The sequence below is a fragment of the Bidens hawaiensis genome, unplaced genomic scaffold (assembly GCF_021521415.1).
Source record: "Bidens hawaiensis isolate Kalapana, Puna unplaced genomic scaffold, B.hawaiensis_p1.1 tig00008796_1, whole genome shotgun sequence".
NCBI lineage: Eukaryota > Viridiplantae > Streptophyta > Magnoliopsida > Asterales > Asteraceae > Bidens > Bidens hawaiensis.
The window spans coordinates 333,381-355,602 of NW_027491634.1; the positions used below are offsets into that span (position 1 = coordinate 333,381).

The 22,222-nt window shown below is 40.4% G+C and overlaps 2 protein-coding genes across 2 annotated transcripts; one reads left to right on the forward strand and one right to left on the reverse strand.

Annotated features, from left to right (window-relative positions):
• The first annotated feature begins 6,774 nt into the window (after positions 1-6,774).
• On the forward strand, positions 6,775-7,505 carry LOC143529941 (uncharacterized). The gene is made up of 2 exons (XM_077025616.1): positions 6,775-7,142; positions 7,205-7,505. The coding sequence occupies exons 1-2, from the start codon at positions 6,775-6,777 to the stop codon at positions 7,503-7,505; spliced, it is 669 nt and encodes a 222-aa protein (XP_076881731.1).
• A 2,335-nt stretch (positions 7,506-9,840) lies between these two features.
• On the reverse strand, positions 9,841-20,505 carry LOC143529943 (putative serine/threonine-protein kinase PBL21). Its single transcript, XM_077025617.1, has 6 exons — positions 20,421-20,505; positions 20,165-20,197; positions 19,932-20,083; positions 19,660-19,849; positions 19,005-19,396; positions 9,841-10,122 (listed from the first exon to the last, which is right to left on the reverse strand). The coding sequence occupies exons 1-6, from the start codon at positions 20,503-20,505 to the stop codon at positions 9,841-9,843; spliced, it is 1,134 nt and encodes a 377-aa protein (XP_076881732.1).
• Between the last annotated feature and the right edge of the window lie 1,717 nt (positions 20,506-22,222).

Consider the following 22,222-nt stretch of genomic DNA (forward strand, 5'->3'; position numbering starts at 1 on the left):
TAATTATAGATATATTAAAACACAATACACATGCTTCCTTTTTCCTTAATCTGTCGAGATATGCACACACATATAAGTCATATATTTTTTTTACAAAAAGATTTAAAATTCAATTCTTGAGATAACTTCCAACTCTCCTAAAAATATAACCCCTTGGATTCTCTACTAAATAACATATACAATTCCAAGTATCTAGTCATAACATTTTAAAGTTACAAAACTATTTCTTTCCTACATTTCTTTTTCTTTATCTATTTACCTTCTACATGATAGTTGACTTAGCAAAGATATCCAGGAGTCAACTTCTTGGACTCTTCAATATCTTGAACAACCTTCTACGCTGGAGGAAGCCATAACCCTCGCTGCTTCCTTGATTGATGATCACGTTCGAGATGGTACGCTGTCCCGAAAGGACTCCAAGCCTGCTGCTGAAAAGAGTAAAACCGAATCCTCTACTGATGCTAAAGCCAACCCTAAGCCTGTCCATAACAACAACTCTAACCGTTACCACAAGAACAACAACAATGGCCAAAAACACAAGACTCATCACCAAAACTATGCCGTAACCAACCCAACAACCAAGCCCCAAACCAAAATGCACCCAACAAGAAGCCGTATAATGGACCGCACCCTCTGTGCTCAATCTATAACCGTCATCATCCCGCATCTAGGGGTGCAAACGAGCCGAGCCGAGCCCGAGCTCGACTAGGCTCGAGCTCGGCTCGTTTAACTTACACAGAGCTCGAGCTCGAGCTCGGCTCGTTTCGAGCTCTATTCTCAAGCTCGAGCTCGGCTCGTTTATTATTTATCAATTATTTTTTATACAATTTTATAATTATTTTTATATATTTTTTCTATTATAATTTTATGTATAAAAATATATATATTATTTAGTTATTTTTATTTATTTTTTATAACATTATATATATTAATTAATTATTATTGAATATATTTTTTTAAAAATTATATAAATGACAGGCTCGTTTAGGCTCGCGAGCCGGCTCGAGCTCGATAAGTGAAGCTCGGGCTCGGGCTCGATTATTAAACGAGCTTACTTTTAGGCTCGAGCTTGGGCTCAGGCTCGATTAAGCTCGGCTCGATCGAGCTTTTTAACGAGCCGATCTCGAGTAGCTCGCGAGCAGCTCAGCTCGTTTGCACCCCTACCCGCATCCACCACTTTCCGTCTTTGCACCACGTGCAACCGTTATGGGTATCTTGCCAATACTTTCCATGCACCTCCAAATGCACGAGCCGATCCACAACAACCCACACCGTCTTCTCCTCGAGCTACTAATAACCCCCAAGCTCAAGCCGGTGTTCCAAATACCCGTGCTTGCTATCATTGTGGAGATCCTAGTCATCTCCGCAATATGTGCCCTTTGCTAGCCCGTGCCAATCAAGCCCATGTGATGCCTCCTCCATATTATGTTCACCAAGCCCAAGATGTTCCCGCACCATACTACACTAGCCAAGCCTACCAAGTCCAAACTTACCAACCCCCGATCCCTCAAAGCTTTGCACCTCACACCTATGCTCCTCAAGTTCCGCAACTGATGGCTCCGCCGACTGCTACTGCTCAAGTCCCCGCTATCCAAGCCCCTCTGACCAATCAAGCTGCATCAACTCCTTAAGGTTCGAATGGTCGTGCCTTCATGATGAACGTGAATCAAGCCCAAAGCTCAAGTGATGTGGTGAATGGTGCGTTCTCTATTAATAACCATTCTGCTTCCGTATTATTCGTTACTGGTGCCGATAAGAGCTTTATTTCGTTAGACTTTGCATACATTATTGATAAGCCTTGGGATAGGTTGTCTAAGCCTTTTACCGTAGAAGTAGCTAATGGGAATTCGATTACTATCGATTCGGTTATTCGGGATTGTGTCATGATTCTTAATAAGATCAAGTTCTGTATAGATCTTATTCCGATGCAAATGGGTAGTTTTGATGTCATAGTTGGGATGGGTTGGTTAACCTTGAATCACGTTGTGGTCGTTTGTTTTGATAAGTTCCTTCGTATACCCCTTCAAGATAGTCGCATTCTTAAAGTTTTCGGTAGTACGTCTGCTTCTAAGCTTAATCCATGTCGTGTTTTCAAGCTCAACGTTATTTGCATAAGAAGTACGTTGCCTTTTTGGCGCTTGTGGTGGAGAAAGATAAGGAGAAGAAGAAAATTCAAGATATTCCTATTGTTCGCGATTTTCCCGACGTCTTTCCTGATGATGTTGTTGGACTTCCTCCTATTCGTCAAGTTGAGTTTCGTATTGATCTCGTACCTGGAGATAATCTCGATGCTAAAGCACCTTATCGTCTTGCACCGTCTGAAATGCAAGAGCTTTCGAGCCAACTACAAGAACTCTCCAAGAAGGGCTTCATTCGTCCGAGTTCTTCTCCTTGGGGCGCACCCGTTTTGTTTGTAAAGAAGAAGGATGGATCATTTCACATGTGCATCGACTATCGTGAACTCAACAAGCTTATCGTCAAGAACCGTTACCCTCTCCCTCGTATCGATGATCTTTTCGATCAACTTCAAGGAGCCGCTTGCTTCTCGAAGATCGATCTCCATTTGGGTTATCATCAACTTCGCGTTAATGAAGATGACATACCCAAGACTGCTTTCCGTACTCGGTATGGGCATTATGAATTTTGTGTTATGCCTTTTGGGCTAACCAACGCACCCGCGGTTTTCATGGACCTCATGAACCGTGTGTGTAAACCATACTTGGACAAATTCATAATTGTTTTCATCGATGACATTTTGATCTACTCGAAATCCGAAAACGATTACAAAGAGCATTTACATGCTATCCTTGACCTCCTACGGAAGGAACAATTGTATGCCAAGTTTTCGAAGTGTGAGTTTTGGCTTAAGGAAGTTCAATTTTTGGGTCATATTGTTAACGACAAGGGTATTCAAGTCGATCCCGCAAAGATTGAAGCCGTCAAGAATTGGAAGACACCGACGTCTCCCACCGAAGTTCAGTCTTTTCTTAGTTTGGCGGGATATTACCGTCGTTTCATTCATAACTTCTCGAAGATTGCATTGCCCCTCACCGCTCTTACACACAAGGGTAAACCTTACGAGTGGGGGTCAAAGCAAGAGGAAGCGTTTCAAACTCTTAAGGACATATTTTGCAATGCTCCTATTATTTCCCTTCCCGAAGGTACTGAAGATTTCATCGTATTCTGTGATGCTTCTAACCAAGGCCTAGGTTATGTTCTTATGCAACGAGACAAGGTTATCGCGTATGCTTCGAGACAACTCAAGGTTCACGAAAAGAATTATACGACGCATGATCTCGAGCTTGGTGCCGTCGTATTCGCCTTGAAGATTTGGAGACATTATCTCTATGGTAGCAAATGCGTAGTATTTACCGATCATAGGAGTCTCCAACACATTTTCGATCAAAAGGAACTCAACATGAGACAACGTCGTTGGGCCGAGTTGCTTAGCAACTATGATTGCGAGATTCGCTACCATCCCGGTAAAGTGAATGTCGTGGCCGACGCTCTTAGCCGTAAGAAACAATTCAAATCCGTGTTGCTTACTTGTGTTCTCATTCAAAATGATCTCGAAGAGCGTGTTCTTAACGCGCAACACGAATCCGTCACCGAGGGCAATATGTATGACGAGATATCATGTGGTGCGGAATCTCAATTGGAAACCAAATCCAATGGTTTGCTTTATTTCCTTAATCGCTTATGGATTCCCGATCGTGATGACCTTCGCACATTCATAATGGACAAGGCTCATAAGTCACGATATTCTGTACATCCCGGGTGCTGATAAAATGTACGCTGATTTTCGTTCCATCTTTTGGTGGCCCAGAATGAAGAAAGACATTACTCTCTATGTTGCAAAATGTCTCACTTGTTCTAAAGTCAAAGCCGAGCATCATCGACCTTATGGTTTTCTCGAGCAACCTCCCGTTCCATAATGGAAATGGGAAAATATTGCTATGGACTTCATTACTAAGCTTCCTTCTGCCTGAAAGCAACATGATAGTATTTAGGTAATCATCGATCGTTTGACGAAGTCTGCTCATTTCATTCCCATCAAGGAAATTTATTCGGTTGATCGTTTGGCGCATATTTACGTTGAAAGGATTGTTTGTCATCATGGAACTCCATTAACCATTATCTCCGATAGAGATGGTCTTTTCACTTCTCGTTTTTGGAAGTCTTGTAACATCCCGAAATTTCAAAGGTAATATTAATTATATTACTTATTAATAGATGGGAAGTTTACTCGGGTTATCAGGAAATAAATAAAAGAATAGGAGTTGGTATGGGTCGGGCTAGTGTCGGGTAATGGAAGTGGGTTATGGACTTGGGTTAATTGAGATAGGTTAAATGAGAATGGGATTTCAGGGATATAAATACCCCCAAAATCCCAAAATATCTCATTTCTCACCAAACTCCCTAACACACACTCCTTACACCCTCAAAACACACACATTCTAACCGATCTAGATTCGAATCCGAGACCCGAGATTTGTTGATAGATCTGAGTTGGTAAGGTAAGAACTAATCTAACAAAGCTATTATTACTGAAAATGGTTAGGATTGGATGGGTTAACCGGACCCGAAACCCAACTGCCCAAATCGGACCCCTAAAACGTCGATTTTAGGCCGATTTGATGGTTGGGGTTTGTAGGCGCCGATCATACGGTTCCGTGGGTACCAAAATCGAGTTATTTGGCTAAGAAACGAAGGAGTTATGGGCAAACAGATCTGCAGCGCGACAACTTCGCCTGCAAGATTAAGTTCGCCTGATGAACTTCGCCTTCAAGCGTAACTTCGCCTTCAAGCGTAACTTCGCCTAAGGATAACTTCGCCTACGGCCAAGTTCACCTAAGGATAACTTCGCCTGAAGCCAAGTTCGCCTAAGGATAACTTCGCCTGAAGCCAAGTTCGCCTAAGGTTTAACTTCGCCTGAAGCCAAGTTCGCCTAAGGTTTAACTTCGCCTGAAGCCAAGTTCGCCTAAGGTTTAACTTCGCCTGAAGCCAAGTTCGCCCGAGGTTTAACTTCGCCTGAAGTGAGGTTCGTTTAGAAAATAAATTAAAAACCTAATGGAAAATGTGTTAAGGCAGTTATCGAAAATAAAATTTTTCCAAGCTGACCCCAGCCAGGGGCTCTGCCCCTTGGACCCCGCTAGGGGCTGCCGCCCCTAGAACCCCGCTACCAGGGGCGCTGCCCCCGGACCCCCGTTCGTTGTGGGTCATATAAAGATAGAAACGCAACATAAGTAGTAGTAGCTAATTGATACGTGTAAATATTATACAGTTAGCCGTGCACAGCTCAAGAGGGGAATAACTATTAACGGAGAGCGTAACAGTATTCAGGTGAGTTTCTAGCCCCATTCCTTGTTATGTTTTCGGGGCTGTGTGCATACTCGATGTGTTGTTAATACATTTATCCTAAGTGATAAGTGTATGCCATATGTGATATATGTGATGGATATGAATGATTGCTTGTCGATACGCGAACGATCTTCGGATATTGCGCGTACTGTCAGGTTAAAAATAAAGGTACGAATATTATATATCGAAGATGTATGAATATTACAAATGAATACTTGTCGGGGCGTGAACGATCTTCGGATATTGCACGTAACGACAAGGGGTATGGTTGTTAAATGAAGGATGTAAAGAACGCCTAGAGTGTTCTTATGCTATAATGTAATTATTGTATATGTGAAGTATGTGTATACAGGTACACGAATGGTATGTGAGTTCTACGTTCGACATAGTAAGTTAGGATGGCAAATCCCTCTAACTTCTGTTGGACATAGACTTGGCAGGTGATGGCGTAGTTAAGGACTGCGAGCCTTATACGTGATGTAGATGATAGATGTAAACGTAGATAGGGACGGTGGGCCTTATACGTGTTATAGGAGATAGACGCCAACGTAGATAAGGACGGCGGACCTTATACGTAACGTAGATAAGGACTGCGGACCTTATACGTAATATAGATAGGCGTCAGCACAGGAAAGGGCTGTGGACCTTACACGTGCTTTAGCATGGGGGAGGACTGCGGACCTCGTACGTGCTATGAATTAGGTTGCAACATAGGAAAGGATCGTGGACCTTGTACGTGTTGTGGATGTATGATGGTATAGGGAAGGATCGCGGACCTTGTACGTACCATGAATGGTGAACATAGGTAAGGACTGCGGACCTTTTACGTGTTCACGATCGTGAGTACAGGTATAGACGGCGGACTATGAACGTACTCTCGGTAGACTGAGGTTAGTGATTGTAGATATGTATGTATGAATGGTAGCAAGTATGTAAGTAGAACAGAAGGGTAACTAGTGAAGTATGGATATGTATCTACGGATATGTATGTATGTGTATGTATTGTATGGCGTTCGATTAACTAGAACTCACTCAGCGTAGCTGACTTTTAGTATGCACGCAGGTGAGCTGATTACAGAGTTAGCATGAGGATGACACACGGCATGGATTGAACGGCTGGCATCTGAAGAAAGAAGTAAAGATGTTTTAAATATAAAGTTTTGTGTTATGGTATCAAAGAAAAGGTTTAACGTTTTGTAACAAATGATTGATGTTTTATATTCCGCGAAAAGTTTTAATAAACTCTGATTTGAAGAACTGTGTTTATGAGTAAATCCGACGCTAAAGTAGGGCTACCGGGTTCGGGGCCTTACAAGTCTCTCCAATCCGCTTTGGGAACTCGTTTGGATCTTAGTACTGCTTACCATCCGCAATCTGATGGTCAATCCGAACGTACAATCAACTCTATAAGACATGCTTCGCTCGTGTGTCCTCGATTTTGGGGGCAATTGGGATACTCATCTACCGCTCGTTGAGTTTTCGTATACCAATAGCTTTCACTCTAGCATTGGTATGGCACCTTTCGAAGCTCTTTATGGCCGCAAATGTCATTCTCTTATTTGTTGGAATGAAGTTGGTGAATCTCAAGTTACTGGTCCGGAGTTAGTTCAAGAAACAATTGATCGTATTGCTCAAATCCGCCAAAATCTACTCGCTGCTCGTAGTCGACAAAAGAGTTATGCGGATAAGCGTAGAAAGCCTCTCGAGTCTACTGTTGGTGATCGTGTTCTACTCAAAGTATCTCCATGGAAAAGTGTTGTGAGATTTGGAAAGAAAGGGAAGTTATCTCCTCGTTTCGTTGGTCCTTTTGAAATCATTGAGCGTATTAACCTGTTGCATATAGACTTGATCTTCCATCTGAACTCTCAAATATTCATCCGGTATTTCATGTTTCGAATTTGAAAAAGCGTCTTGCCGAGGGTAATTTCCAAATACCTCTTGATGAAGTTCGTATTGAGGAAACCATGCATTTTGTTGAAAGACCCGTTGAGATCATAGATCATAAAGATAAAGTTACTAAGCGTAGTCGTATACTGTTAGTCAAGGTGCGTTGGGAATCGAAGCAAGGAGCTGAGTTTACTTGGGAACGTGAAGATCAAATGAAGGAGAAGTATCCTCATCTGTTCGCTACTTCTATTCTCTAATTTCGGGACGAAATTCCTAAAAGTAAAGGATACTGTAACATTTCGGGTTTTTACCATATTCGTTTGTTTTCATTTTGTCATTGTACGAACATCTTTCGGATCCTAACCTTTAATAAAATTTTGCAATTATAAGTTATCAAGTTTCCTTATGTTCACTTTCAGCCCTCCATGATTTATTTAATGTTTATTCTTTATTTATACTACAAAAGTGCATGTATAACCTAGTAAAATTCATATATTTTTAAAAGCTAACAAAATTAAATCATATTTGTGTGACATGATTATAGATTTATTAAAACACAATACACATGCTTCCTTTTTCCTTAATCTGTCGAGATATGCACACACATATAAGTCGTACAATTTTTTTTACAAAAAGATTTAAAATTCAATTCTTGAGATGACTTCCAACTCTCCTAAAAATATAACCCTTTGGATTCTCAACTAAATAACATATGCAATTCCAAGTATCTAGTCATAACATTTTAAACTTACAAAACCATTTCCTTCCTACATTTCTTTTTCTTTATCTATTTACCTTCTAAATGATAGTTGACTTAGCAAAGATATTTCAAATCTTGCAAAGATATACAGGAGTCAACTTCTTGGACTCTTCAACATCTTGAACAACGTTACACTCCACTCCAAGACCTACATAATCTACCAAATCTTTCACTATCTCTCTCCTAGATTCTGCCAGCAGCTGAAGTCAACTTTGAAGACCCATATCTCACTCCAAATTCAACTAAATGACTCCATTCTTCTTCTATATTAACCTTCAATCTCCTCCTGAAAGATTAACATCGGCCTCACTTCATTTTATCAAGTTTTCGACCTTCAAATCCACTTAACGTCAATACTGCGCAAGAACCGATACTGCAGTGATACTTTTACTTTGTCATCCTGTTTAAGGTACCAAACGAACCCTGATTTCGTTGATTTATTTTCCCACTTCCAAGGATTTCATTAATGTTTAGTTTGGTTGAATTTCCAGGTGCATTTGATGCCCAGAAACGACCTGACATTCGCCCAAAAGATTCACGAGTTCTAGAGGCATCATATGTAAGTTTGTCATTCCCCCATTTTCACACATTTTCAAACGTTTTGGGGGCATATACGTACTTATAGTATTTGATATTATACATATCTTAATCATTAGCAAACGTTATATTGTGTGTGAATCGCTAGATATAAATGCTATTTGATTACTTGTTTAATTTGCGCATTCGGAGAGGTCCACCATATTCTCATTACAGTATGATCATACGACCGTCTAGTTTTAACCGGCGCCCGATTCGCTTGGCAGCGGTTCGCTTGACACTTTATTTGCTCATTGGTTTGGTTTATTTACCACTTTATTTACGTTTTGCTACTTTTCATATATTTACATATCATTGAAAAACCAATGACTTGCTCACTCAACATATTTGTTGACAAACCTATTGTATTTTCTACGTATATGTAGGTTATCGTTTAAACTGAAGACTTGGAGTATTGGATTGCTAGATTGAGACCTTAGGAATATTTATCAAGAACAATTACATTAAGTTATTTGGATTTTTATTTTTATTGTTATGGATTTGGTTGCTATATTTGAATTGCTTTGCTATTTATGGATATTATGTTTTTAAATGAAATAAAATTTATTATTAAGTATTTTCATATTATTGCATGATAGTTACCTCGAGCTATGAGCAATCATGCTCACGCCCCGCATTTCTGCCTTAGGTTGGGGTGTGACATTTTTCACACAATGCGTTATGCGATACGTGACGTCCTAGTCAGCAATAGAGAGTTTTGCAAAAAGCGTAGTGGTAAAAGGCCTCAAACTCTTCTGCAATCATTACATTTTTCCCCTTTTCTCTCACAAAAGAGCGTTGTACAAAACTATCCAACCGAAAACTTGGTCCAAAACTCCGCCGGGGGGGGAGTGTATGGGGAGTTTTGGAGCCCAAAACGCTCCACTACGGATGGTCTAAGAGGGGTGTTTGATATAGCGTTTTAAAACTGATTTGTGTGGGTAAAAGAAAAGATAGCGTTTTAATGTGTTTATGTTGCAGAAAGACTCATAAATAATCAAATAACCTGAACCAGTTTTCAATCTAAATCTTAATTTGAATTCAAAATTGGACAGAGTTATGCAAATGATATCATTGTGTGCATCCAAGAGTAATATTTCTTGATATTTCTTTTTTTTTTCCCAGATATGCAAGTGAATAGAGCATCACTTTTTTTTTAGATATCCAAGAGTAATATTACTTTAAGTTTGTAGCAAATCTTTTTGGCAAAATTAATTTATGTATGGTAATACAAGCTCATTAGCAACAAAAAAAAGTCATGTAGACAGGTCACGAGCACGGTATTCATCTTGACTTGAGGGTGATGGTTGCGAGCCAACAGTCAAACTTCTATGGTTTTCAAAAGTTTCTGCTTTAGAAGCTAACAACTCGAATGCAACAACGATATCACTAATCAAGGGGCGGAATTTTGCTTCATCTTGAAGACACATTGCAGTTATTGAGACCACAAGGTGCACTGAACGTGCTGAGATTTGACCATGCAGTAGCGGGTCCACCAATTTACCAAACTTCTTACGGTCTCTCAAAAAGGGACGAGACTGCATAAATTCAAAACTTCAAGGGATGAGACTACATAAATTCAAAACTTCAATGAAACGAACAACTTTGGCCCATTTACTTTTGAGTGGGTCAAACGTCACCAAAAGTCTAAGTTTAGTTATCAATAATTAATAATAAGTGTGTATTGGTCGATTAGGGTTGAGTTTGTGCTAAATACGGACCAAAAACTGTATTTTCGGTTTTCTTAAGATTTTGAAAATTATACGGCTTATGTTTTTTGGGTTTTGCCATTTGAATTTTAAAAAAATGGGTAAAAAAATTGGCCCAAAATAATGAATTTGGGCCTAAATCTTTTCATTAATTCATAGCCAATTGATTATTATACGTTATGGCTAAAATAATTAGGTTTTGTTTTTTCCTTGTAAAGAGACCAAAAAAACTCAAACCGGATTTATCGATTTTCATTTTTATTTTTAAGTTATAAGTAAATCATATCTTTTGATTTTGTTTTAGGTTCAGTTCAGTTTTGGTTTTGCTATTTGAGCTTGAAACTTCCTGGACGAAAAACGACCCAAAATAGTGAAGTTGGACATAAATTTTTTTGTTAATGAATAATCAACTAATATTACACATTTGGGCTAAAAAAAATTGTCACACTGTTTATTGAGGTCTTATAAGTTATTTACAATAAAAAAATGTATAACTTTGATTTACATGCAAAACCAAACCAAATTCGAACTGAAAAAATTGGTTTTTACAAACACATAAACTAAACCGTATTTCATTTCGATTTTGTTTTTTAAGTTCGGATCAGTTTATTCGGTTTTGCCATTTAAACTTGAATACATTAGCAAAAAAATGGTCTAAAATAATGAATTTGAACCTAAATCTTTTAGTTAATAATAACCGAAGAAACACAAGTTCAACTCTTGGTCTAATCGCTTATCCCCAAGGTTGATGCCTAGTCTTTCCCACGATGGGTTATACGTAATCTGACTAATTTGAGTGTGAGCACTTGCAAAACAGGACACCATTCGTTACGAGAAGGGAAGAGGGGTGTCTTCTCATAACCACCCTCCAGCGTGAGAATCAGTATTGATGGGTGATAAATTATAATCGCGACGCACTAGTGAGTGTTCTCGCTCTAAGATTTCCCCATCTATTTACCGTTGAGGTGTGAGTGCTATTTATAGCCGGATAGGAGGAGAGAAGGGACGGGTCACCTGCGGTGTTAGGAATTCCATCAATCGCGGAACACCCATGTGCGCTTGGCAGGCTGGTGGGTAAAACAGTTGACTGATTGTGACATTTGTACTATGTTGTACTATTATCCATGTGTTGTCATTCCCTTATTGGCTAGGCGTCCTTTTCATTAAAATACTTCATTTTTGTACCATGCATGTGAAGATCTTTGGCGATACATTTCCCGAGGTGTCATGGAATGTTTGGCGCTTGATCGGTTTCACTTTGGCACATGTGGTAGTGCTTTAGCGCTTGGGTGGGTTTAGTACCCTACCTCTTTAGTACCCTTCCTTTGACAGGGACAAGCTTGACGGAAGGTTATGGAGAACCTTCCTTTGGCGGGACCATCCTGGCGGGAGTTTATGGGAAACTTTCCATTGGCGGGACCCATCTTGATGGGAGGTTATGAGAAATATTCCTTTGGCGGGACCCATCCTGGCGGGAGGCTATGGAGAACCTTCCTTTGGGAGGGGCCATCATGGCGGGAGGTTATGGAGAACCTTCCTTTAGCGGGGGCCATCATAGCGGGAGGTTATGGAAAACTTCCTTTGGCGGGTTACAGTTGTGTTTGTGCATAAATCTTTTACTTGCTTGGATGTATCACCACGTGGATTTTGGCGGGAAGATTCAAAATTATTGGTGGAAGTGATAAGGGCGAGTGGATGATGGGACATGTGACGACAGTTACGTTCTACAGGCAACTTTTCGCCTGTGTCAGGTGCGTGGGCGAGAATCCCGGTGGCACGCCCAGCTATAACACATTTGTTAATGTGTCCCCTATAAGTGGCGTCTTCTGATTGGACCACCAGTCTGCCACTTCTCGAAATCGCTTCCACCCTATTAATTGCGAGTGTATATAAAGATGAGCCCTCTCCATTTTTTCTTCACACTTTCCTTCTTCCCTAAGATTTCCGGCAAATATTCATCTTCTCCGGCGAATGTTTTCCAGAAATCTTCTTCACCCTACATTTGATGGCTGGTCCTTCTTAATCAGAGAAGGAGAAGTGGCAGCGTAAGCCTCTTACGATTGATATCGTTGGATGTCGGATGTCACGTGCCGAATTCAACGGGGTTGTCACCTATTATATTTGAGTCGGAGCTGCCAGCTCCTAGCAGGACTGCGAGGAATCCTCCGGCTGGCAATATTGCCATGTACAAGGAGTTTTTCTCGATTGGAAACCTTCGGGTTGCCAATCACTAGCTTTCTGCTGGAGTTTTTGGATGTGTTTGGGTTGCATCTAACCCAAGTTCATCCACTCGGGATGGTGCACCTCCGCATTTCAAGTTCACTTGTCACTGTCTAGGGATAACCCCTACAGCTGACAAGTTGGTAGCTTTCTACCAATGGAGGAACTCCAAGGGTTGGTACAATTTGTACACCCGGTCTGGAGCCGAGGCGATTGCTGGGGACGCGCCAAAGAGTCTCCACGAGTGGAAGAGTATCTTCCTCTACATATCTGAGCGTGTGATTCCCCATGCAATGTAGTTTGTAAAAGGGAAGGAGTTGCCGGAGCCCAAACTAGTTCGTATTCCAGCGCGGACTAGTTTAACACTTTGAAGGGCAACCTTTCCCCACTCCATATGTATCCTGAGCGAGCGCTGGTGCTCTTTGGGATGAGTCGCATATGGGAGGATGCGATGCAGGTTCCGATCATCAAGAATGGCGGGCAGGGTAATCTATTACCCCTTCCCAATGTTTACGTTATTTTTACCTCACTTCGACATGCTAACATATTTGCTTTGTAGAGATGGAGGACAAACTGTTCTTGCTGCAGCCGGCGCCTGATGGTGTGAAGACGTTGTATCGCCGAGCATTGGGTTCGCGAGAGGAGCCGATCCTTACCAGGACGGCAAAGAATTTTGTGTTTCCTGCTCCCGCGGGGCGAGGCACTACCTCCGCTGTCGCGACCTATGAGTTTTCCCGACCCACGAGGGGGGTTTAATATTCTTCCCTTTTCTTTTTTTTTAGTTCCTGCAATGGTATATTAATGATTGTCCGTTCTACAGGTAAACGGTCTCATGTCATCCGCCTTAGCTCTCGCGGGGCTAAGGAGCTAGGGGTGACCATAAACCGGATACGCCCCGCAAAACCTGAACCGATCAGACCTAGTTATATTACAATAGGGTCGGTTACCGGGTCCTGAGCATAAACCGGGTAACACCCGTGAGTCCCGGTTATTTACAAAGGGTCAGTTCCCGGGTCTTGAGAATGCCATTAATCGGGTTCGGGTCGGGTATTGGGGGTAAGACCGTTTACTCACCCCTATAAGGAGCCCCAAGGCAGCGACGTAAAGATGGATGTATCCTCGAAGGGTGCCAAGGTCGGTCCCTTCAAAGACAATGATGATGACGAAGTCGTCATCTCTGACGTCCCCTTTTATTTCTCGTGTGCGTCCTCCACCACTATGTCCAGTGTCACCGGGACAACACCAGGTCACTCCCAAAAGCCAGCGACGACCTTGCCACTATTGTCGTTTTACTCCCAACCGCCAGCACAGGTACTGTTGGATACCGCCTTCAGTCTTTCAGCCTGGAACTGTTGGGGTTACCACGGTGTCTTTGGCTTTGTCAGGCGGATCTGCCGTGGGCGCCAAGGCGCTCACTTTTCCACACAATATGGCGCCCACGCCAGGTGATACTGAAGAAGAAGAGGATCCCTTGTTTAAGAAACCTCGACTTGTCAGGTTCGTCAAGTTTCCTAGCCCCTTTACTTCGCCAAGTATGATATTTTTGTTTCTTTCCTTTATCTCTTTTTGCCTCTAATGCTTTTTTCCTAGCCACTTTTTTTCTTTCACAGAAGCTAGTGGAAGAGGAGGTGTAGAAAAACACTGAGACATCTACTGATGCATTGTTCTCTTCGCCAATGCCGATGAAGGCAAGTGTAGGCAAATCATCTAAGGGCCAGCCTAGGGTGGATCCATTTAGTTCGTCTGTGACGACAGAAGTGGTGCATCCTTCTGAGGCCAAGACCATGGCGGCTACGCAGCGCATGATGACAGGAGTGGTTAATCCGCCTGAGGTCGAAACCACGGCGGCAACAACACAACCTTTGACGACGACTCTGGCTAAGTCATCTGAGGTTCAAGTAGAACAACCGACTGAGGGGGTGAGGGGTCAAACTTCTCTTTCTCACTGTTTGTTTGATACGTCGGGTAAAGCTAAGGCCCTCGTCCTTGACGGGGACGAAATTGTCTAGATGCCCTTTATTGATATTGGGACAGTTGTGACCGGTAGGTTTTTGAGAACCTTGGTGGTGAAGTGGCGCAGATGGCGGAGGGAGTGGGTCAAAAGTTATGAGCCCAGGTGATTCCATCGAGGCTAACCAGCTGTATTCGCCCCGATGAAATATGTAACACCATGAAAATACCCCATCTAAGTTTGGGCTAAAAACGTCTATTCTGAAAGTTAAAGGGCCAAAAATGAAAATTTTGATTTTTAAGTTATTCGCGCTACGCGAAGCAGAAAGTTAATCTATTTCGCGCTACATGAAATGGCGGAAGTTGCGGAACAGAAACCGAGATGATGATGTTTCACGTGACGCGAAGCAGCCCTTCGCGCTACGCGAAACCACGTTAAGTAATCTGATACACATCTCCAACCACGTGCCAACATGTGGCAAGATTGTACAGGCCACGTGTCATGATATTGCTTCACGCGATGTGAACGGCGGAGAATCTTGTCCTTTGCGCGGCGTGAAGGAAGTTAAAATCGACTATAAATAGGGCAGCTACGGGTTGAGCTCAAATCATCCCAAAACACTTTCCATTACACATACTTAACCTAGAATTCCATGCCCTAAGCTTCCCGGCTTTCCGACTGCTTGTTTTCTCGAAGTTTGCGCAAGAAACGAAGTTCCGAAGCTCTGCTAACGTCTAACGGCCTTATTTAGCAAAGTTTTACCGACGAGTTGCTGATCTTTTCTTGTTCTCATTCTCGAGTGATCGTTTAAGGTAGGGATTATGCTTAAGTTACTTCATTATATAGTTATTTAAGACCTAATCAAGAGTATAGTCGTTAACTTTAAATGATTTCTAAATAATTTTTTTGCAAAGTAAATGGCATTAGTTTTATATGAAGTAATGTTATCAAAACTATATGTATTGACGGGCATGTAGGAATTGTAAGGGGGATATAATTAGTAGTAAGTTTCTTGTCTAAGGAAAAGCAATTCGTACAAATCACAATCAACCGCGGGACCCGTTTACTTACCTGGAGAAACTTACCAACGTGATAGAACCTATTAAGCCAAAGCATGTTATTCCAAATGTCATGTGTAAATACAACTATATTTTCATAAAACGACTATAACTCTACCAAGGTTAAATCAGACCTAAGGTCTGCAGATTAATCAAGAAACACAGTCACGGTATTTATGCAAACTTATTTCAAATATAGGTTAACAACATACAGATAGAAAAGGTTTCCAAACGATACCGAACTGACAATCATAGATGAATACGTTAAACCTTTTACAGGCAGTACAGTTTTTACTCTTGTAGTAAACAGGTTGTTTATTGCAAAGAGTCCGATAAATTTTTGCACGAGATTACATATCTCTAAAATCGTTACAATATAAAATAGAAAATAAAAAGCAACTCAAACCGGTTACACATGTGTCTGGATCCATACATAACGGACCAATTGGCATGCAAAACCAAGTTAGTCATAACCGGTTCTCCAATTAGGGTCACATTGTTCGGGGAATGCTGTCTCCAAACAGGGGCTATGTAACTCGGGGAACTCTTGAATTGTGTGTGTAGGACAGTGGTACAAATCCCGAGAATGACAAGCATTCTTGCTGAGATTTGTGAAACGGAAACTATATTTGTATTTAGCGACTGTTATAAATTATTTTAGAGTCAATCAACGTTTCACCAATTCATCGCTGACATATTTTTCCCAACCGTTGCAGGTAATTAAGTGCAGGTAGCAATTAGACAAGGATTAGAGTTATGGAGATATATGGTCGCATTACAAGATGGCCCAATTTTGAATATTAATATAAAACAATATTTTGTATCCAATACTCGGGTATTTAATTCCCGAGTAAGTTTTCAATGTAAATTAATATTTTATAAAGTCTTCCGCTAAAATAAACCCGCAACTCTGATATATTTACAAAATAAGTACCAATTGATAGTCACGCTCCTAGGCCCTGAGTCGGGGTGTGACAAAATATCCCTCGCGGCGCTGAGTTTAAAGACCCGGTCATCTGCACCAATTTTTTGGAGCATTGATTCCCTCCCGGAGAACACATAGCTCGTTTGTTCCAACCCCGTGATGACCTATCCACTGACGTCACATCCAATGTCGTCCGGGAGCTCTTTGGTTTGGCCGAGCTTATTCGTGAGAACCGCACTCTTCACGCTGAGCGTATGGATTATGATGCCGCTAGAAGAGATTTGGAACTTCAGTTGAAGAAATTTGAGGGTACCGCCTGGAAGGCTGGTTGAGAGGCAGCAGATTACCGCCATGCTCTTGCTGCTGCTAAGGAGTTGCAGAAGAAAATAGAGACAGATTTTGGCGGAATCTGTCCATGAGCGCGTTGAGCGCTATAAATATTTTTAGGCCACGTGCAAGAAGTCAAATGAGGATCTTGCTGAGGCACGCGGTCGCGCTCAGGTTACGTAAGAGGCCGCCACCAAGCATGAGCAGGAGAACACCGATCTGCGTAAGCGGGTTGAGGAATTGGAGACCGAGGCGGCGGCCCGGAAGTCGGATGCAGGCAAGCTCACTAACGCCTTGGCGACTCATGAGCAAACCATTGAGAACTTGACGGTTCAGAGCTCCGGGCTTGCCAACGATCCTGACAGGCTATTGAAGCATTCCATTCGCAAGGTCAGTTAATATTTTGCGTTTTAACCCGTGCCTTGTATTTCTTCCTTATGCTGACCTTTTATTTTAACTTGTCTAGGTTGCCCAACGTATCATAGTCGACGAGGCCATAACGAAGAGCGTTGGGCGCCTTGTGACGACAGCGTAGCAAGTGGGGCATAAGGCGGGGTTCCAAGAGGAACTTAAGTATGTGCAAGATCAGATTCTTCTAGACCTCTATACACTTCGTGATGTTGACGTCAAAGCAGAGTACTGGGCTGCGTAGGAGGAATATGATGCCTTGTCATTCCCCATTTTATCGACCATCACTCAGCATGCCAAGGAAGAAGATGGTGTGCAGAAGCTAAGGAAATTACTAGAGCCATCTCAAGCAAGCATTTCCTCTAGGGTTGGAGATGATATTGCTCTAAGGCAATCACCGGGTGCCGGAAGCGCGGCGCCGTCGCGGGGCAGATTCATTTTCTTCTTCTTCGTGCTCGTCCTCGTTGTTACTGCTTGATGCTCTCACGAACAGAGTTCTCGGTTGGACTCCTGACGAGAATCTCTGTTGCGTCTTTGCCATCAACTTTTCCTGCTCAGGTTCCCAACATTCAATCATGTTTGGTGGTAGTGAGCTTTGTGGTTGATTTCTGGGACGGAACCTGGTGCTAGCCATTACGGTGAAGTTTGGTGGCTGGTTCGTCGTGTTAACAATGTCATCCTGGTTCGTCATAATGGTGTCTAGAGCTGTGTTTCCCCTTTGTTGGACGGTCGACGCTTGGCTAGCCGCCGGGGTGGATGCTTTCCCACTCATCTTAATTGCGAAGCATAGAGAGTTTAGATGAAGCTAGTTCTAGCAAAAGCACGGATGACGCCAATGAAGAAACACTAGTTCAACCCTCGGTCTAATCTCTTGTCCCCAAGGTTGATGTCTAGTCTTTCCCACGATGGGTTATATGTAATCCGGTTAATCTGCGTATGAGCACCTGCAAAACAAAATATCGTGAGCTCGTTACGAGAAGGGAAGAGGGGGGGTCTTCTCGTAACCACCATCTGGCATGATAATCAGTATTGATGGGTGATAAATTATAATCGCGAAGCACTAGTGAGTTTTCGCGCTCTAAGATTTCCCCCTCTACTTACCGTTGAGGTGCGAGTTCTATTTATAGCCGGATATGAGGAGAGAAGGTATGGGCCGCCTGCGGTGTTAGGAATTCCATCAATCGCGGAACACCCACGTGCGCTTGGCAGGCTGGTGGGTAAAGCAGTTGACTGATGGTGACATTTGTACTATGTTGTACTATTATCCATGTGTTGTCATTCCCTTATTAGCTAGGCGTCCTTTTCATTTAGATACTTCATTTTTGTACCATGCATGTGAAGATCTTTGGCGCTACATTTCCCGAGGTGTCAGGGAATGTTTGGCGCTTGACTGGTTTCACCTTGGCGCCTGTGATAGCGCTTTGACGCTTGGGTGGATTTAGTACCCTACCTCTTCAATAACCCATTGATTATCATTATACATTTGAGCTAAAAATTTTGGTTATGCTATTTATTAATTTTTTACAATTTACTTAAATGTAAAAATAAAAAAAATGTAAATCTACAAATTATGTTCGGTTTTTTACTACATGCAAAACCAAAATCGAGTTGAAAGTTTCGGTTTTTACAAAAACATAAACCAAACTGTAGGTTTAGTTTTCATTCTGTTTTTTTTCGATTTCGAATCGTTTCTTTCTATGCCCACTCCTAGTTATTAACTTATTATTACAATAATGCAGTTTCTACTTGAGCCGTGAGAAAAATGGTATGTTTTAAGCTGAAGTTTGACCAGACCCGCGATAAGAAAGAAAGGGCAACTCACCCAAGAAACTAAATCTTGCTCTTCAGGCTTCTTAGTCAAATCTATAGCCCTACGACCAGTAACCAACTCCAACAAAATGACACCAAAACTATATATATCAGACTTTGTAGTTAACTTTCCACTCAATGCATACTCCGGAGCACAATAACCATATGTACCTATAACACGTGTTGACACATGAGTGTTATCGCCAACCGGGCCTAGTTTAGCAATTCCAAAATCTGAAAGCTTTGGATTGAAGTCATTGTCCAATAATATGTTTGAAGACTTTAAATCGCGATGAATTACAGGTGGATTTGCCTTGCAATGGAGGTACTCGAGGCCACGAGCTGCACCAACAACAATTTTTAGTCTCGTGTGCCAATCGATTGGCTCTTGATCAGGCTCAAGATCTGGAAATTAAACATATTATGTTAATATAAGGAAAAAAATGTGAATTTAGGGACATAGGATTTACTGGATGTGACAAATACATCAAAGTGTTAACAAATTAATACCCAAAATCACCTAAAAATCACAACTAGACCCAATGCATGGATTGATATAATGCAAAAGTTCTATGCTAACTGACTAGATCCAAATGTGATTAGTTCGTATAACAATCATATTTAGCAATTAGCACTTAAAAGAAAACAATTATATCAATAAAACTTACCAAAAAGATGATTTTCTAGACTACCAAGGGGCATGTACTCATATACCAACAGTCTTTGATCTCCATGTGCACAATAACCTGCCAAAGTAACAAGGTTTGAATGGCGCAACAAACTCAACATAAAGACCTCCACAACAAACTCCTGGTTCCCTTGAAAACCGTTGAGGTTAAGCTTCTTTACGGCAACCGTCTGTTCATAATATTCAACAATTAATCCCATGTCATATAAACAAAATGCTTATAATCATCTTAAGAATAAGTATATAACTTACTTCCCCTGATTCTAATTGGCCTTTATAAACCCTTCCAAATCCACCAACTCCAATCATATTATGATCCTTGAAACTGTCTGTAGCGATAATGAGCTCGTTAAGCGTAAAACAATGTGCTTCATTAGCCCTCTGACTACTGAACCCTTTCTTATCTATACAACAACACAACATGAAATCACTTCAAAGATTTCAATAATATTAATAATAATCTGAAGGCTGAATTGTGTGCTTACCTGCAATATCCTTACTTATACTTCCCCTTTCATCTGTAAGTACCAAAACCCATGAAGAAATCAAATTAAACTGCAAACTATAACGCATCAAATGTAATGTATTATGTATGATTTACAATTGGTTCATGTTATAACTACACCACGCCCATCTGATTTCACCGGTGGCAGTGGTCAATTGGTGGTGTGACATTAGATATCAGACGGTGTGTGTATATACGATTGACCCCTTCACAGTTTCAATTGTCAAATTTCAAACCTGCAACTTCAATGGATGTCATATCATCATCATCGTAGTTTTTGACATCTTTGGAGCAAAGTTTTATGCAAGAAAAGCAACGCATCTTTAATAACGGATTGCTAAAAACCGACATAATTTATATGAATCGGATGAGGATTTCGTCTAAGAATCAAAAAGTCTTTATGCAATATCCAGCTAGCAAATCAACGCGACATTGCCAAAAATTTCTACACCGTCAAGAAAAAAACAAGATTACAGAGTTTGTGGGGTGAAGCAGTTGCAATCATTGCTTGGAATTTAGCAATCAAATATAAAATGAATGTTTGAATTGATGCCAGCACGAATATCCATGATGTACTTAACGTGGAAAAGAAGTTAGAATTAATATTAATATCACACAATAAAAAAATTATATCTAATTCATAAATAGGTTAGCCAAGCATATGTCCCTAAATAATTAATACTAGGTTAGAGCTCGTTTTCTATACTGGTGAAAAATATAATAAAAATAAAAATTATTAGATGTAATACGAAAATTCAATTGTTTCATATAATAATTATTATTTATGACTTTTTTTAATTAAGTTTTTGATATATTATGCACTATAATTTTAAGTTAAAAACCAAATCATATTTATACCAAAATGTTGTCATATATTTAAAAACTAAATTTACAAATACTAAGGTTTTGTTGTAAAATAAAATAGATAAAAATATATTATATTTTAAAATAAAAAGATAGACGATGAACAATCTTAAATGGTTGGGTTAAAGAGATATGAGAAAACGATGTCATATTGTGAATTATGAAAATGTTAACAATTAAAAATAATTTTGGTTTTGTACTTGAAGAGAAATCACATTTATATATGTTAAGTCAAGAAATCAAACACAATTACCGTTTTAGTGGAATTGGTAAGCACATTTGGTCTGAAACATTGAAACATGAGGTCTTGGGTTCGAAACCCGTATCACACAACAATATATTTTTTCAAAATTTTACAAAGCCTTACGGGTCATGGGTTATAATAGGAAAACGAGTCACGGGTCATAATATAATAGGAAATAGTGACATGACATCTACTTGACATCCTATGTGGGGTGCCTAGTTAAATATCATGTGGACAACTTGTGTTGCTTTAATAGTATAGTTAGATTAGATTGATTATTAAATTATTGTGTGGGTGTATGTAGATAATTTTAAAGCCTGTTAGAATTTTAACCCCACATTGCATTTAACGCCCTTTAACCCATGAGGGAAGTGGTATGTCACTCGTTAACCCTTCTCAACTCAGCTTTAACACCATGAGCGTTAGAGCATACCCTTAGGCTTAGAGCAACCCGTATTCCTATGATGATTGACATTCATGTTTAGATCTGTCAATTTGAAACTTGACTATTTTAAATTATTGTTTCCTGGTTAAAATTGAATTGTTTGAATGTGTTCATTGCTACAATATTAATATACTAGAATAGAGCCCGTGTGATACACGGGTTGTTAAAAAGTAAAATGAAAAGGTTAAATTTAATAATATACATATTAACATATCTTATGGATTCATAAGATATAAATAATTTACTAAAATACATAGATTAGTAAAAATAATTTGTATTTGCATTTTAAAAATAATAAAATGAAAGATTGTGAATTTATACCAATTAAAAAAAAGAGAAGACTAACGTCAATTAATCCTAGTTGAGTTGGTAAGCCATAAACATTTTAAAAGTAAGGTATTGAGTTCAATTTCCACCAACAACATATTTTTCATTTTATCATTCATGAAGGAAAAATTATAAACATGGAAACTTGTACACTTGAA